General features: G+C 26.8%; 1 protein-coding gene across 1 annotated transcript in view; it reads right to left on the bottom strand.

Annotated features, from left to right (window-relative positions):
- LOC129975291 (zinc finger protein 62 homolog) overlaps positions 1–17,347 on the bottom strand; it is a 62,476-nt gene that overhangs the window by 33,274 nt on the left and 11,855 nt on the right. The window contains exons 3-5 of the mRNA XM_056088345.1: positions 14,950–15,137; positions 10,330–10,610; positions 422–636 (exon numbers count right to left, since the gene is read on the bottom strand). Of these exons, the coding sequence (XP_055944320.1) occupies positions 422–636; positions 10,330–10,610; positions 14,950–15,137 (684 nt within the window). The remainder of the gene's footprint in view (positions 1–421; positions 637–10,329; positions 10,611–14,949; positions 15,138–17,347) is intronic.

The raw sequence follows: 17,347 nt of genomic DNA, 5'->3' as shown, positions 1-17,347 counted from the left end.
AACATCCCAGTAAGTGTTTTATTTATAAAAATATGTTATCTTCCAACTGAACTAACAACTTTCCACATCAAAAAGAAGACGTTTCACTGGAAGCAAGCAACCTGTTCCAAGTCTTATTCCTGTGATTCTTCTGCCAAGATTATATAACTAAACCTTCACAAAATTACTTAGACCTGATTAGTTTTCACTAATTTTGACACTAAGCTTCAACTACTATAAGTATAGCTCTATTTATGAACATAGGAAATCTTTATTTTCTGGTTGATTTTCAAAAAAGTAATCGTCTTTTATTTATAACAGTAATATTACATTAAAATTGTTGGATGCATTGATTTTTAATAGTATAATAAATATATAACAACACTTTATGATACTAAAACATTGTGAGTTTGTACAAGATGGTATTTCAAAGACTGATTACTTGTAAACCGCCGAGAGCAAAAAGTACACTTATATGGTTTCTCTCCAGTATGCACTCTTAAATGTCGTTCTAGGTTATCCTTTCGATTAAACGCTTTGTTACATATATCACACCAATGATGAGAGTCCTTTCTAATTACTGTATTCGATATGTAACTGATGACAGCACTTTGAGTTTTTGACTGAAGACTGCCATAAACAAGAGCAGCTATAAAGGAAATTCACACCGAAATTTATATACATAATAGAATAAAAGACAAGATATATTTTATACTACAAAATGTATCAAACCATAATACAAAGTTCTCTTTGCATTGCGCTTATCAATTTTACTAAAAATAGAAAAATTATATATAAAAAACTATTAACAAAGCTTTCAACTTAGAATTTTTGATTAAATAATTTTTCAATTCAAAGTACATTTCTATAAAGATTTATCAGTTTATTACATAGTTAAAGGAAGTCCAAAATGAAACCATCTCAAAATTCATTGAAATTATTCAGGTGACGGTGAAAAAAAAAAAAAAAAAAAAAAAGGTTAATGGTTGTTTTAAATACTTCTTTGTTATGAAGTTCAACAAACCAATCTGAGAGAAGAAATACTTATGAATCACCTAACAATGTTCCGGGCAGATTTTAAAATTTATTAAATAGAGAATTATATGACCTTATTTAATCCAATGTTTATTTGATTGTATTCATAGAAGTAACAAATGAAAAAAAAATATATTTATTTTCATTGCAGTTTGTAAGTAAACATAAATAGTTTGATCACTTACTTGAACCAGCAGAAGTTTAGCTAAATGTCTTTTTATGCAAATAATAATAATTCACAGTAAATCAAACTAGTATAAACAAATTCAAAATCTAAAAATTCATATTAAAAAAATATTTATTTACAATTCTCAGTTTTGATTACCAGTAAATTTTTGAAGTTTAATTAATTTAACTTTAATTTTAATCTCTTTTTTAAATAAGTAATTCAAATCTGTTTCTTTAAAAGGAATCTGCTTAAATAGTTATATACATCCTATTTCAAAATCCACAAGGTTTATCTCATTTTGCCAAAAGTAAAGATTTTTTCTTCCAAATGATAGCATCAATATTTTAATCATATATAAGTTATCAACATTTTTACCATATCTTCTATCTCATATATAATATCAAAAATTTTTTTTTGGCAATTTTAGAGACAAGTTTTTGACAAATGTCTAGTATTTTTATGATTCTGCAAAGTGGCTTCTTCACAACTAGAAACAAGCAATAAACTTGGCAATTTGATGTCCTAAAATTTCTATCCTTTTCTAAAAATTTTAGTTGTCTGCCGTAAGTACATTAAAGCTCGATTAAAATCTCTGTCGAAAGAGATTGTTACTTGAAATCTTGCCAAGATAATTTTTTCAATTTATAACAACAATCTCTTTTACAAGGACAGCAAGACGATCAACCAATTAACACAAACAATACATTTCCTTATTGCATTATTTGTGATATATATTTATATAATATGTATTTCAAGATATTCAAGGAGATGATACAAACATACATAAAAATCTTATATGTTTAGAAAGAAATTTCAATTACTGATATATATATGTTAAACTGGAAAGATTGCAGATACATTTAAATTCATTTAACTTATGCCAGAAAACAGACAAAAAAACTTCAAATTATATAGAATAATAAGATGCATCATAAAATAAATTTAAAATAATAACAGATATATTCTACATAAAAGATGTACTCGCACATAGTTTGAGCAAAATTATAATCTACCAAAAGAAATAATTGAGATCATATTAAAACATCAAGCATATATATATATATATATATATATATATATATATATATATATATATATATATAAATTAAAAATTAAAGGAAGAAGATTAATAGAGTCATACAAAAATAACCATCACAGCATAAAGAAAAAAGTAAAATAACTTTTAATTAAATAAATATCAAAATTCTATTTGCAGTTCTTTAATAATGCTTTTCATTCTTCAATATTATATTATATATATATAAAAAGGTATAACAGATTGTATAATATTTTATTCTTATAGATTTTTTTTATTATTTAAAAACATTAGAGTATGTTAATTTAAGTAATAAAAAATGCATTATCACATGTCATTGGTAGTTTATATCAGAATGCAACCAGAATTCTTTCTAATCACCAGAACTGTAATGTGTCCCTAAATAGGATGACCGAACTCTGCCTTTGGCGACCACTGCTCCTGGTAACCCCTCACACTGCAAAACGAACGTTTCAAGTCTTTTTCAGTCAGTGTGCAATTCCCTTGCGTGTGTATGGGACAACTCCATGTTTATTTTTTTGGATGTAATTTTTATAGTATTAGTTAATTAAAATTTATTTCAAATAGTACTTGTGTCATTCCTACAAGAAAAATTTTGCAATAACTATAGTGTAAAAATTGAAAAATCTTCATTCAGTTCATTTTTATTTATTTCTTTTTACGCTTACCAAGACGACATTAGCTGTTAAAATACTCAGACAATTAAGCATCAATACCAATAAAGAAAAAAAATTACTAACTTTATTTTTGCAAGAAATAACAGATAATTCTTTAAACTAATATTTTATAATTATATATATATGTCTTGTTCTTTTATAACGAAATTAGTTTTTAAATTTCCTATTTAAAGAACATTTTAATGTTAAATTCTTGATCTTAAAAACAGAATGATAAACTAAGTTTTAGATAAATTCAATTACATATTCAGATATAAAAGAAAAGACATTTCTAATTAAATATCCTGATTCCCCCGAAGAACAGTCCTGTAAGGGGGTTTGATGCACATTAAATCCATCATGGCCAAACATCCTCCCGCAGGTGTGATGTGGTATGGAGGTGCCAACTCAAGTGTTGTCCTCGTCATCTGACCGCGTTCAAAATTACGAGGTCCGTCCCAAAACAGCTTTAATGTTGCTTTACAATGGGACATTAATATAACTAAACTAATTAAATATCAACATGAATCTATTTTTTCAACAAAAGTCAACTATAGATTTTGACCCTTCATAAAATATAAATTAGCTTTTTTAGCCACATTGAAGTTTAATATGAACAAATACCAGGTCTACAAAACTGGATTTTGATTTGTTTACAATGCAAAAGTTAAAAAAGTAAACCAATTATGTACAGAACTAAATGACAAGAAAGGAGAATGAGGCAACCACAGATTATCTACAAAGTGACTGAAAGAGACCATAAATCAACATCAAAATACTTTCAACAGCTTTTAATTACAGTAGGGGCATACTCATACAATTACAACTTAATAAACAATGCTTTTCTATACTTGTAAATTTATTGTTTTGCTTAAAAACCATGATCATGATTTTTTAAACATTTCTTTTTGTTATAGATTTTTTTTTCTAAAAGAATTTGAAATTAACATCTGTGAGCAGTTTACCAGAGGATAATTAAAAGTTTATTGCACGTAATTTTTATGAAACCAGAAATAAATCTTAAAAAAATATTCCATAAATAAAATAATAACTTTAAAGCATCTATCCTCAGAAGTAGCATATAATCCACAAGGATAATATGTCTAACATCTCAGGAAAAATAAATGTATAAGAAACAATTGTACAACAATTATTTCATAAGTAAGTTACAATATTATAATAGAATCTGGTCACAAAGCACATTATAAAAAATCATTACACAATAATTAAAAATAACAAAGGTATCACAAATTCTTTAAATTAATATTTAAACATAAAATACTAACCTTTTGAGTTACAGATCTAAACATATGTATAAAAGACCCAACTTTTATTTTCCCTTAAAAAAAATTCACCCCTGCCTTCATAACATATAAATCATTTTCGAAAAAATTAGAATTCATAAATATTTTTTTCTTCTTCAAATCTCAAGCAGGAAATTATCTGTAAATATATCACATTGATTAAAACTAAAGAAATATAAAAGTTTAAAGTAAAAAAAAAAAAAAAAAAAAAAACTAAGCATAAAGTTACACAATATATTGAGATTCGACACATTATATCGATATATAACACTAGTACCAATCAATTTCAATAGTCTACTAATTTATACTACTAATTACATTGTGGCAGTTTATTAAAAGCGAGGATAGAACCTGGCACCTTGTGGTTCGCAGCCCAGTAACATGACCACAATACAAAACCAATTGCTCGTGTAGCGTAGCTGTTAACTGGCTTATAAGCTTTCACCACAACCGTTATATCCGCAGCTTCCAAATCTGGCACTTGTATACTTTGGAGGTCGGCAATGTGCACCTCCGAGCGATTTTTCAAAATTTTTAATTAATTAAAAATTAAGCGAAATGTTGGCATTTTTCCGCTATAACTTCAGAAAATTGTATGATAAAGGATATTGTGTCTGATTGTTAGGAGCGAGGATAGAACCTGGGACTTTGTGGTTCGCAGCCCAGTAACATGACCACAATACAAAAGCAATTGCTCGTGTAGCGTAGCTGTTAACTGGCTTATAAGCATTCAGCATACTCTCCCTCTAGTGAGTTGAAGGTGAGACGAATGATATGGCTGTTAAGTGGTGATGTATTTAGCTCTTGATTCATATGTGCCCATACCCATTTGAGCAGAACCAAGCATTATGGCAAGCGTGTGTGGGTGAGTGGTTGCTGTTGCTGCGTCAAGTGAGTCTGATGATTTTGGGTTGCTGTGACCCTTTTGTGTTGCTGCGTCAAGTGAGTCTGACGACTCTGGTTTGCTGCATCATGTAATCTGAGGACTTTGGTTTGCTGTGGGTAGATGGCGCCACAACAGCTGTACGAAGGTTGAAGGTTCATCATCCGAGGTCACCAATGTGGTGGATTGGTATGAGCGGTGATAGAACCTGGGACCTTGTGGTTCGCAGCCCAGTAACATGACAATGATACAAAAGCAATTGCTCATGCAGCATAGCTGTTAACTGGCTTATAAGCTTTCATGACAACACTTTTGGTTTTGATAGTCTTTAGCAAAAAATGACTCATAAATAAATAATGAATGACATGTCTCAAAAATAAATAATACCAAATATACAAGTATAAATGTATTTTATTTATAACAGTACATAAGAAATTACACTTAAATACAGTTTACATGAGAATTCACACTTAAATACAGTTTCTGTATTCAACATACAGAAGAAATGGACTTAACAAAATGGAATTAAAATAATGATTTAGATAAAATGGAAACTAATTAATTTTATGAGAAATCACATTCACTTTGCATTGAAAAAAATAAAGGATAGTAATTGATAAAAATAAAGTGTTATAGTTATATTGACTCTTTGCACTTGGATGGTGCTTCTCCCTCATCATTCAAGACAGTGCATCATTTTGATGTTTTATTTTTCAATTTTGATTGTTAAAAACACCTACAGATTAGTAAAAAAAAAAAAAATGTAGATTCCTTTTTTCAAGGAAACTTAAACTTAAAACAATTGTATGTATTTATTTTTTGGCGTAATAAATAAGCCCATGTATTAAGTGAATAACTATGCATTGAATTACTTTTCCGAGAGCAAAGGGTTAAATACAAACATGAAAATTTCAAACCGATAATTGAAATCAAAATAATTTAAGCGAAATAAATATAAATAAATACAAAAAACTGAATTTATGCATTAAAAGCCCATTTCACCTTACAGCTTTCACAAAATTCTATAATTAGAATTTAATGAATAGTCATACAGCCTTTCTTATAATTTCTAAAACATTTTTTTTTTTGCAAGTGGAATTGAAATTTCTTCCAATTCATTATTATTCACACACACAATTTCAAATAAAATTACATGAAATATCTAAATATTTCACATATGCAGTGAATTTAATAAAAAATCACAGAAAGAAACATTAGGGGATGGGAAATGAAATTCAGAATTATAGCCAGATGTTGACAACACATTCAAGCAAACAAACATCCATTCAAATATTCATAACATATCATTGAAGACCATTTGACATTGATGCATTTTTTTAAAATTAATAATAAGCCAGTCCTTGTGGTGCACAAGGCTTACAGAAGTAAGTAGAAACAACTACATACATCGATAAAAATATGTACATATAAAAATAAGGATAAAAACAACAGGAAAAAATAAACAACAGAGCTAATTAAAAATTGAAGCAGCAAAGGCAATAAATTTACAGAATGAGAAGAAAGCCATCTTGTGGTCGACCAAAACATGAAGTGGAGATGGAAACTTAATATTACAGGAATCGAGATCCACAATAAAATCTCTTCTCCCTTCAGTAAGTTTGGAGCAATCAAAAAGCAAGTGCTCGACATTTTGAACTCCACCCACGCTGTAAGAGCACAGATCAGTGTTCAATAATCCAAATTTCTTGAGATAATAATTGAAATTTGGATTATCGAACACTGATCTGTGCTCTTACAACGTGGGTGGATTTCAAACCCCACCCCTGATGCATTTAGGGCACAAAAATCCACCAGACATGTTGAAACTTATGTGAAAATGAGTCTGAATCCCATAATCTTCCAATCTGACCTTGTTACTAGGTTATGTTTGTTGCTTATCCACCTTGGATTGAACATCAATTCAAAGCAAGTCTAAGAGATCGGGAAAAGAGGGATGCAGTAGCTTCTGAGCACCAGAGGGCAGAAGTCTCACTTTAACACATCTGATGACACTCACAAACTCGCTTGCAAAACCCTTTTTTACAGAGGGGCTCTTTCACACACCTCACAGATATATTACATGGGGGAGAACAACCATGCGCAAACCAGGACTCGAATCCCGGATGCTCAGATCACAGGGAAGACATGCTACCCATAGGCCAGGACGCTGGTTTACTAGGTTATGGAGGTCCAAAAAAGAATACATGTAGTTGCAATCAACTTTTGTTGCTTAAAGCTTCATTTACTATTTGAGAATCTTATTTATTTATTGTTTATATCAATAGAAAACAATCTGTTATGAGAAACATTTCTAAAAGTTTATGCTACTATTCCGCTAATTTCTAAAAAAATTATTTTTAATCAATAAAAATGAGATAAGATATTAAAATACAACTTAAAATGAAAGAGATAAATCACATGTTATATGACAATAAAAGATATTTATAATAAAGGGATATAACAAGAAATTCTTTTATAAACAAGTAAAAATCAAATTATATTTACACCAATCTTTAAAAATGCCATCTATATGCATAAAAAATAAAATGCATAGTTTATAAATTATGTAACACTAAAGATATAATATAAATTTCACATTATATTAGATGAAAAAAATATACATACTTAATATATTTAAAACTATAAATATGCTCCAAATCATAAGGATTGTTTAATAAATAGAGAGCCAAAGTTTGTCACGAGACACCAATATATCATTCGACATTAAATAATTGTGGTAGGATTAGTCAGCACACTCAAGGAAATATACAATGGAATGGAATATCAAAGTTGATGCAAAGAGAACAGTGAAAAACATGCATCAACCAAATTATTCTTTCAAATTAACAGCAAAGAGCCACAGAAAAAACTCTGAATACCAAATTTCATAAGGAAATAATGGCTTTATAAAGATGTATTATTTAATTAATACAATCACTAAAACTTTCCTTCCGAGTTACATACTGAAATAAAAATTTAAATAGGATGACAGTTACTCTCTACATGTTAGACTTTTCACTTTGAGATTTCTCAAAGCTTAATGAGCTAAAGAAATCTTAGACAGTTTGATAGAACTAAAATGCCATTCTGATGTTGGCACAAAAGAGGTGGCTCAAAAATAATTTCCAGAGCAATCTAAGAATCGTAAGAGAATATAATTATATATTAAGTATTTAATAGCAACAAACATTTCAACAATTATGGTAAAAAAAAATGTTGAGTTGTAATACAACATTATTGCACTAGGCATGACTCTTTGTTTACTAAACAACCCTCAAACTAGCTTCAAAATTAATTCATCATGATTGTAGATGAATAGATTTTATTTTGCATTTGAGATAAATTAAAAATGACATACATTAACTTTGTGATACTTTAAACCTTCATTTCGCTTGAAACCTTGTGAGCACACATTGCACTTAAACGGTCTCTCACCTGTATGAACCCGTTCATGTATTTCTAATAAAGACTTGAATGGGAATTCTTTTCCACAATATGCACACTTGAAAATTTTTCGAGCTTTTGAAGTTGAAGTGAGGGCAGAAATCAAATTTTGTCGAAATGATTTCTCACTAAATTCAGCAAATGCCGGAACTAAAATCACAAAAAAGAAAATGTCAAAAATTCAAATAAATAAATGGAAAATTTAACAAGTTAAACTGCTGATGAATAAAATCTTGTAAAATTATTAAGTCTGAAAATCAGCAATAATCATCAATTAAAAAAATCATTCAAATTAGAAAACAAGCATGCAAAATCAATATTCTGAATATTCTATATCATATTATCATACACATCTACTATGAAAATTAATTATAAAAAGATGCTATTGTTGAAGGTATAGAGAATATTGCCTTTGCAAATCCTTATTTGTTTTTAATAGTCCAGTTAATTTCAGCAAAAATTAAATATCAACATATAACACAACACATTTTCAATGAATTACATGCTGCAGAGTTAATTTTCCTAATCATAATTCACAGCTGAAATAAATTTTAATAAAAAAAAAGTTGATAGAAAAAAATTGAAAGAAAAAAAAAAGAAACATGGAAATGAATAAATTTTTTTTCGAATGAAACTGTCTTACATTTCTCTAATAAAGGTGATAAATAAAGGTTCTCCAGTATAAAACTATAGACCACAGTCACAACCATGAACTTCAAAAGCTTTCAAATTTTTATATTAAATTCCGCAAATGAATTTTGTTCTTTGTAGTATAGTAAAAAACCCTAATTATACATCTTGGATGCATGTTTATAGAGAGATTGAAACTAAAAGTTGATACAGAACTACAATTTTTAGTAATAAATTTCCATACCAAATTTCAGTCATCTAAATTTTTTTAGTCATGTTTGCAAGTATGTAGATATACAGAACATCAGGTGGTTAACATTAGGACAGAACTGATTCAAAATGTGATAGAGATTTACACTTCAGATGGTAAATTTGTGTACTAAATTTAATCTATTTCAATTACAAAATCGAAGTTATAATCGTCTACCAATCAAATTGAATAACATTATGAATGATTAGCTAATTTCTTTCAAAATATGAGGATTGAAAATTTACAATTACACAAATATTTGCATATGATTGTTTTTCTGTATTGAATAAATTTTTATTTCTGAAATAAATGTTTTCATCTAAACTTGGAATAAAACCTTCTAAAATTAAAAATAAGCAAAAGCAACAAAGTTCATTCAATGAAATGTGAAACTTTGAAGTGCATAGATGACTATGTGAGAGACACTACTAATATTTCTACACAACATGGAAAGTATACATTAAAAAAAAAAAAGACTTTTTGTCATCAACTTTCAGAAAACCAAAGTGATTTAATATCTTCCACTTTATTTAATGAGATTTTGTAACTGGAAGTATCTGTATAAGTAAAATATTTAGGGAAATAAATGTTTGCTTCCAACTTTTTGGGATACCATACAAAAGGAATTAAACAAAATATTTCAATTATAAGCAACCCCCGAATTTACAATATATTAAACTTAGAAAAATAATAAAACACCATAAAGAGTAAAACATAGTCCAATTATATATCAAAATTTTTTTTAAAAATGTTATATAAAAATTTGTAACAGAAATAATTACCATGAAAAAAAATACACACAAAATTCAATAACTTGAATTGTGTAATTAATAAAAGTGAAATATGATGAACACACACACAAATATATATATAAATGAAATATTATTATAAAAATATTTGTTTAAAGACATTTTATTTTGACTAATAAGGATGATGAGCTTGTATTCTGTGATACTTCAAAGCTTGATTACTCTTGAAACGTCTTGAGCACACTTCACAAGCATATGGTTTTTCACCTGTATGCACTCTAAGGTGACGCTTTAATTCTGTTCTTGTATGAAAATATTTTGGACAAAATGAACACTGAAATTTCTGAATAGACAATGTCCTTCCTCTTTCTTGTCTTGATACCCTTGTTGCAGGTTCCCATGCATTCATACGCATCTGAGGATTAGTAATAGCTAATAAAACAAATAAAAAGTAATAAATTTAACAACAACATTCTATTAAAATGTACTAAAAATGGATTTTAAAAACAATTTAATTATTTCCTATATTTCAGTCATTGATTTAAAATTATAATATTATAAAAATAAAAAAATTCTTTTAAAAAATATGAATTTGAAATAAATTTGCTTTAAATAGAAATAATTCATCATTTTAAAACAGATATGCACAGTAGACGAATCCTGTAGAAATGACAATTAATAATTCAATAAATTCTTCTTCTCTTATTAATACATGAATCCTTTTATTATAAAATAAGCTAAAAATATTTTAGTTCAACTCACTCTTTACAAGCAAATAATCAAATAAAATACATAGAAAATAAAATGAATGATTTAAAATATAACTATGAATATTCAGTTATAATTTCCTTTTATAAAAATAATTCCTGACAAGAAAATAAGATCAAACAGATAATAACAATATAAATTTAATTAAGAAAAACATTTAGTCTTCAAGATGAAAATGTCAAATAACCTTTTTATTCATCACAATACAACATTAAAAAAAAAGAATACAGAATTATAATGAGGGAAGGTTTAAATAAAATAATCAATAATTTTTAGTTCAAATTGTCAAAATAACATCAGCATCTGAAAATTTTTAATAATAGTTATATTTTTCCTCATATTTTACTTTTGCATATACCTTAAAAAATGAAATAAAAACATGCAGATTTAGTTAGAGAAAATAGTGTTTATTTCATACAATTTGAAACATTTTTAGTTAAAATATAATAACAATATAATAATAGGAAAACTACCATCTACAAATGCCAATAACAGAGATATGAAAAAAAAATTATAAAAATAAATTGCAAATTTTTAGCTAAAACAAGGTCATGCTTTGCTTTAATGAAGAAATCAAAATAAAAAGAATACATCTCAGAAAATTAAAATAATCTTTGTAGCATATCCATATGGCATACTCAGCTACATTAGATTCAAGGCACAAAACTAAAATGCCTTTTTTGAATGCAATAATTTTAAAAAAAAGCAATAATTTTAATGTTGGGTAAAAAGGCAGTTGATTTTAATTTGCACATTTTACACAAAACAAACATGGGAAAATTTGTCCACAATCATTGCAAAAAACTGCATTCTGTTTCATTACTACATTTTTGATAAAAAAGCAGAAGGTTTGAATGAAATCCAGAACAAAAATATCAATGCAAATAAATAGAAAAAACAATGAAAAACAGTTTATTAAAATTATATATTTAAGATTTGTTAAATCAAAAGATTTTAACAAATGCAGATTTTATTCTTATAACATAGTATTCTAACAATGTTACTTCTAAACATACATAATGGTTAACAAATCCAAGATTGAGTAAATAATGAGTTAAAATATAGAAAGCTTTCTGAAATCCTACATGCTTTTTATTCAAAATTGTCATAATAATACATATCTGTCATTATAATACATACACTGTCAATATAATACATAAATGAGTATATGGTATAATAATTTACTTTTCTGGTCATACAAGCATAAAATAAAGAAGAGGGGAGGATTATGCTTAAAAAATATAAAGAAATGACAAAACTGAACAAATTTTAGTCCTGTTCATTAGAAAGTTACATAAAAGGCACAGGGGAAAAAAATCCAAGAAACATTTTACTGGTTAATGAATTTAAATAAAAATATTATCTAAATTGAAAAAAAAAATAAAAAAGACAATAAAAATTTTATATTTGATTAGATTAAATGCATATTAAAAACGATTCATTTTTGAATTAAGTGAGGAAAGCATGAAGAATGATTTTAATTAAACTTAAAAGCATTAAGTAAAATTGTGGTTCTGTACTTGGTGATACTTCAATGCCTGTTTACTTTTGAAATTTTTAGAGCACTGTTCACATGCATATGGTTTTTCTCCAGTATGAACTCTAAAATGACGGATCAAATCTGCTTTAGAATAGAAGCACTTAAAACAAGAGTCACATCTATGTCGTTTTGCAACAGTTTTCCCTTTATCTGAAGTGCCAGACATGCGATGATATGCAAGGTGACTTCCTAAAATAGTAGACCACTCAACAGCAGTTAAGTCTAAAAACACATAAAAGTTATGTATTTTAATGATTTTTATAAACATAATAAAAAACAATTATAATTTATTCTAAGCAATTAAAACAATAGAAACAGTGAAATAATTTTGAACTGCATAAGTGGATATGCGGATGTTGTGAACTAATATTTTTCAGTAAAAAAAATAACTTTGAAAATTACATAACCTATTCTTTTTAATAATGTAATAAAATTTTTTGAATATAAAAGAATATTTTATTGCACCTTTTTTCAAATGCACAGATGAATATGATCAATATGACTGCATCAAAATTAAACATTAAAGAACAGAAAAAGTCAGTTTGGACATTTGAAGAATTAACAAAAATATAATTATTAATACTTTATTAAAAACAAACTGCATATAATACATAATAAATAGTTTCAGTTATATGAAGGTAAATGATTTTGTTTACACATATACTTCATTGTATATATATTGATAGTTGAACAAAAAATTATCATGACATTATTAAGAAAGAATGCCCACACAAAAAATTCATTTCGTTTTAATTTTAAAAAAATCAACTTGTTAGTTAAATAAATCAAAACATTCAAAATTTGCTTCCACACATATTAAAATTTTTTTTTAAATAAAAAATTCAGCACATAATTACTAATATTCCAATGAAGATAACGAATCCTCATTAATAGATAAGCAAAAAGATAATTATTGTTTTAACACTGAGTCAAAACTGCACAACAGAAATCTGTGTCCAAAACAAAATTTAAAAATGGCTTTTTTAAAGATAAATAATAAATTATTTTAATGACAAAATTAAAAAAAAAATAATCTATGTTTATTTCATATCTATCATAACTTCTCTTATTTTTTCAAATATATTTTAGTTTGAATAGCAGAATACTACAAAACAATGTCAATAGAAATAATTTTTCAGTAATGTACTAATATTTTAAAGATGATTTTCTGGGAGTAAAAAAACATAACTTTTTAAATCAATCATTTAATCATTCAGAATATGTAATCAAAAAAATTGATTTTAGACATTCATTGAGCTGGCCTGAAAGGCATTTAATTTTTTTTTTCTCCTCAAAGCCAAAGAAGAATTTTGGATCAGAAAGCAACAAATAACAATTTAGTAATAATGAGATGCATATTCTGTCATATATACATATGTTTTTCCATATAAGAAAGTACACAATAGAAAAGTATCTCAATTGGTATTTACCCAAGGAGATACAATGGATTTGATATTTTGAATAACAATCAATACACCTATTTATCTTGCATCTAACTTATTAATTGAAACATTCTCAGATGTGTAAAGAAAGTAAATTGTTCCACCACCTTCTCATTTGCTTCAATCTCGGAGAGGAAACATGGAAATTCAGACTTCACAAGAGTGTATATTCCGGTATAATTAATAAAGCGTGATTATGCTCTATTCAATTAGTGTGATAAATTTTGGAAATGAAGTGGGATAATTTCCAGCAACAACTTTGCACCAATTGCAAAATCAAAACCGTCATAAAATGAGGAATTTTGTTGATTTGAAAAGAAAAGAATTTTAAAATGTTCATTTATTTCAAACAAGAAATAAACACATTTAATATTATGCACACTTGATAAAGAATTATACCTTTACATCAAATGATCTGAAGAAAAAAGTAAGACTGAAAACACAATAGACAGTATTTATCATTGTTTGATGCTTTCAAGTTTAAATGTATCACTGCTAATAAAAGAAGATATCAAATAGCAAACATGGACAAACCTATATTTAGAAAGCAGTTGCATAAGACAAAAGTATATCAATATAATGACATTTTTAAATTATAATAAAATATTTACTACATATAATATTAATTATTTTATACAAGAATGTATAGAACTTAAGAATAATAACAACTATTGGAGATAAGAAATTGACACTACAGCAAAAGCAATAGGGCTCATTATTCTCAAATAGCAATTAATATACTTGAGTAGATTTTACAAACTAGAAATTGATACCCTGCGAAATGAAATTCTGTAATTAAAACTAGTCATTTATTAAATCCATGGTATACTCAAAACCTCAGAAACACACAGATTTGATTCAGCATTTATTCAATCATTTGGAACTTTCTAAGTAATAAGAGGAAGGGTTGGGGACAAATTAAATGGATTTTGAGACAGGTATAAGAATCGAAACTGTAACTACACAAAAGTTTTATGATTTTGAATTTGATGATATCTCAATGCTTGTTTACTCTTGAAATCTCTAGAACATATGTCACATACAAATGGCTTCTCTCCAGTATGAACTCTTAAGTGACGCACCAGGTCATTTCTGAAGTAAAAACACTTAAAACAAATGTCACATTTATGTCGTTTGGCAGGAGTCTTCCTTCTATGTTGAATATCTGAAACCTGATAATTCACATCTTCTAGGCTTCTTGGAAGGGCAAAACTCTCGATTGCGGTTAAAGCTAAAAATAAATAAAAATGATTTTTAATAATTTTTACAAGATGTGCTTTGACGGTTGAAAAAGGAAATTACCTTTATACTTGAATGCAATAAATAATCAGTAATCTTAGAACAGAATCAATTTCACTTCTGCTTTAAAATCAATCAGTTTTGAAAGTACTGGCATAATAAATATCTCTTTAAAAAATGGAAGGTTAGAAAATAATTAGCCTTCCATGTGAAGTTCAGTTTATATAAAAGTAATATCTATTTTTGAATAGAACTGCATAGGCTATTTTGGGGTGGAACTTGCAATTTTGATGAGATGATACGGATGAAACTTAAACCACTTATTATCTCTAAACTTCTGAGTAACTCTACAGGAAAACATTTAGCTCTCTATGACAGATTCAACAAATTCCAGATAAGATTTTGAATCTAACAATTCCAAATTTGAGTATACTATCAGATCATTTTTCTTAATAAGGGAATGTATGAAGAGATTTATTAGCATTTTCAGTTCATTCATTGAATCTTTATCTGAAAATGTATGCTTGTTTAGTTTGAGAACACAGGATTTCTTTCTTTCAAATATGTCTTTGATGCCTGCTCTGCACATCTCTCTCATTGCAGACAGAAAGCAGAAGGCCAGCTAGCAAGACAAATAAAATCCTCTCACTGCAGAAGCAGAATCTCAGCTTATTCTACTTTTCCCAGTCCAGGGTTATGAGAATAATGAACTCGCACAACTAAAAATTATTCCAAAATTATTAATTACTAAAAATTATTTCATTTATTCTGAATTGTTTGTATTTTTTTTAAAAATCATGTACTAAATTTTGTTGTAAGAAAGAAAGAAAAATTCAGCTTGAACTGATGAACAGTAAATAATAGAAAATAATTATACATAGTTTTTATTCTTGTTCTCATAACAAAGATTACAAATTTTGATTTGGATGTGATGCTATCATTAAAACAATTGATTACTAATTACAACAAATAACAATACAGCTTTACAATAACAATTAATAAAAAAATAAGAAACTTAAACAATTAAATATGAAATATTAATGTTCATAAATGCAACTTTAAAAAAATACACAAACAGAAATATTTAAAAACATTAAAAAATAACTAGATACAACACCAAGCCATATTAGAAAAATGTATTAAAATTGGAAGTACTGATTAGTAACAAAGTAATAAAGGATTTTCAATAATGTATGAAATGCAAGATTGTGACGACACAAATATGACAGAAGGTAAAATACTTTTTTTTTCTTTTTGTCCCTCTATAACAAATTTGAAATCTTGTACTTGTTAACACAATATATTTATGTGTCATAAATATTTGCTTTAAATAATTACAAGAACAATGCTATATCATAACATTATTTATTAACGGAAACCATGCATAATCAGCTCATTAGTTATATCACACCAATAATTTAATAAAAATCTTCAAATGCATAAACATTATAACATCTAAATATATACAATACTTGTTTGATTATTTTTAGACAAAAGTACCATAAATAAATCAAAATGGAAATCTTAAATAATTCACAGTTTTAATAAAAAATAATTTAATAATTAAAAAAGTAAAATGCATATTAATAATATAGAGTTCGTCATTTAAAAACTTTCTCTTTTGTCATTAAATTTTCAGCATAAATTAATAAAATTATGATATATAACACAAAAACATATTTTTTTTAATAAAAAAATATTTCTAGTTTTCACAATACATAATTATATTTTAAGCTAGCATTAACTACCGATGCATTGTTCTGAAATTTAAGTAGTTAAGCCACAATCGTGAAGTTTTATTCCAGGAGAAGTCATATTAATTTTAAATTAATATTAGCACAGATTCATTTAATATAAATATACCTTAAGAAAGATAGCCCAGATTTTATTTTTCTATTTTTTAAAACAAACAAAGCAATCAATCAAAATGTTCAAGCACTTTTTAACAGCAAAACTTAAACAAAAAAAAAACTGAATTTACACTACCTTTTTGTTTAACGAATCTTTATTGAGATCTGACATATTTGTGCTTTATTAATTTGTGCACTGCTTTAAAAATATCACCATTTATGATTTAAACAGGCAACATGACATTGGTGAATTTATTGTATAACAAATAGAATGCCAAGTTAAAAAATTCATAAATATATATACTTTTTTAAATTACACAAATATGTCAGAGAAGGGAGGGGGAGGGATTTG

The sequence above is a fragment of the Argiope bruennichi genome, chromosome 7 (genome assembly GCF_947563725.1).
Source record: "Argiope bruennichi chromosome 7, qqArgBrue1.1, whole genome shotgun sequence".
Classification (NCBI taxonomy): Eukaryota; Metazoa; Arthropoda; class Arachnida; order Araneae; family Araneidae; genus Argiope; species Argiope bruennichi.
This window is presented reverse-complemented; position numbering and strand designations above follow the sequence as displayed.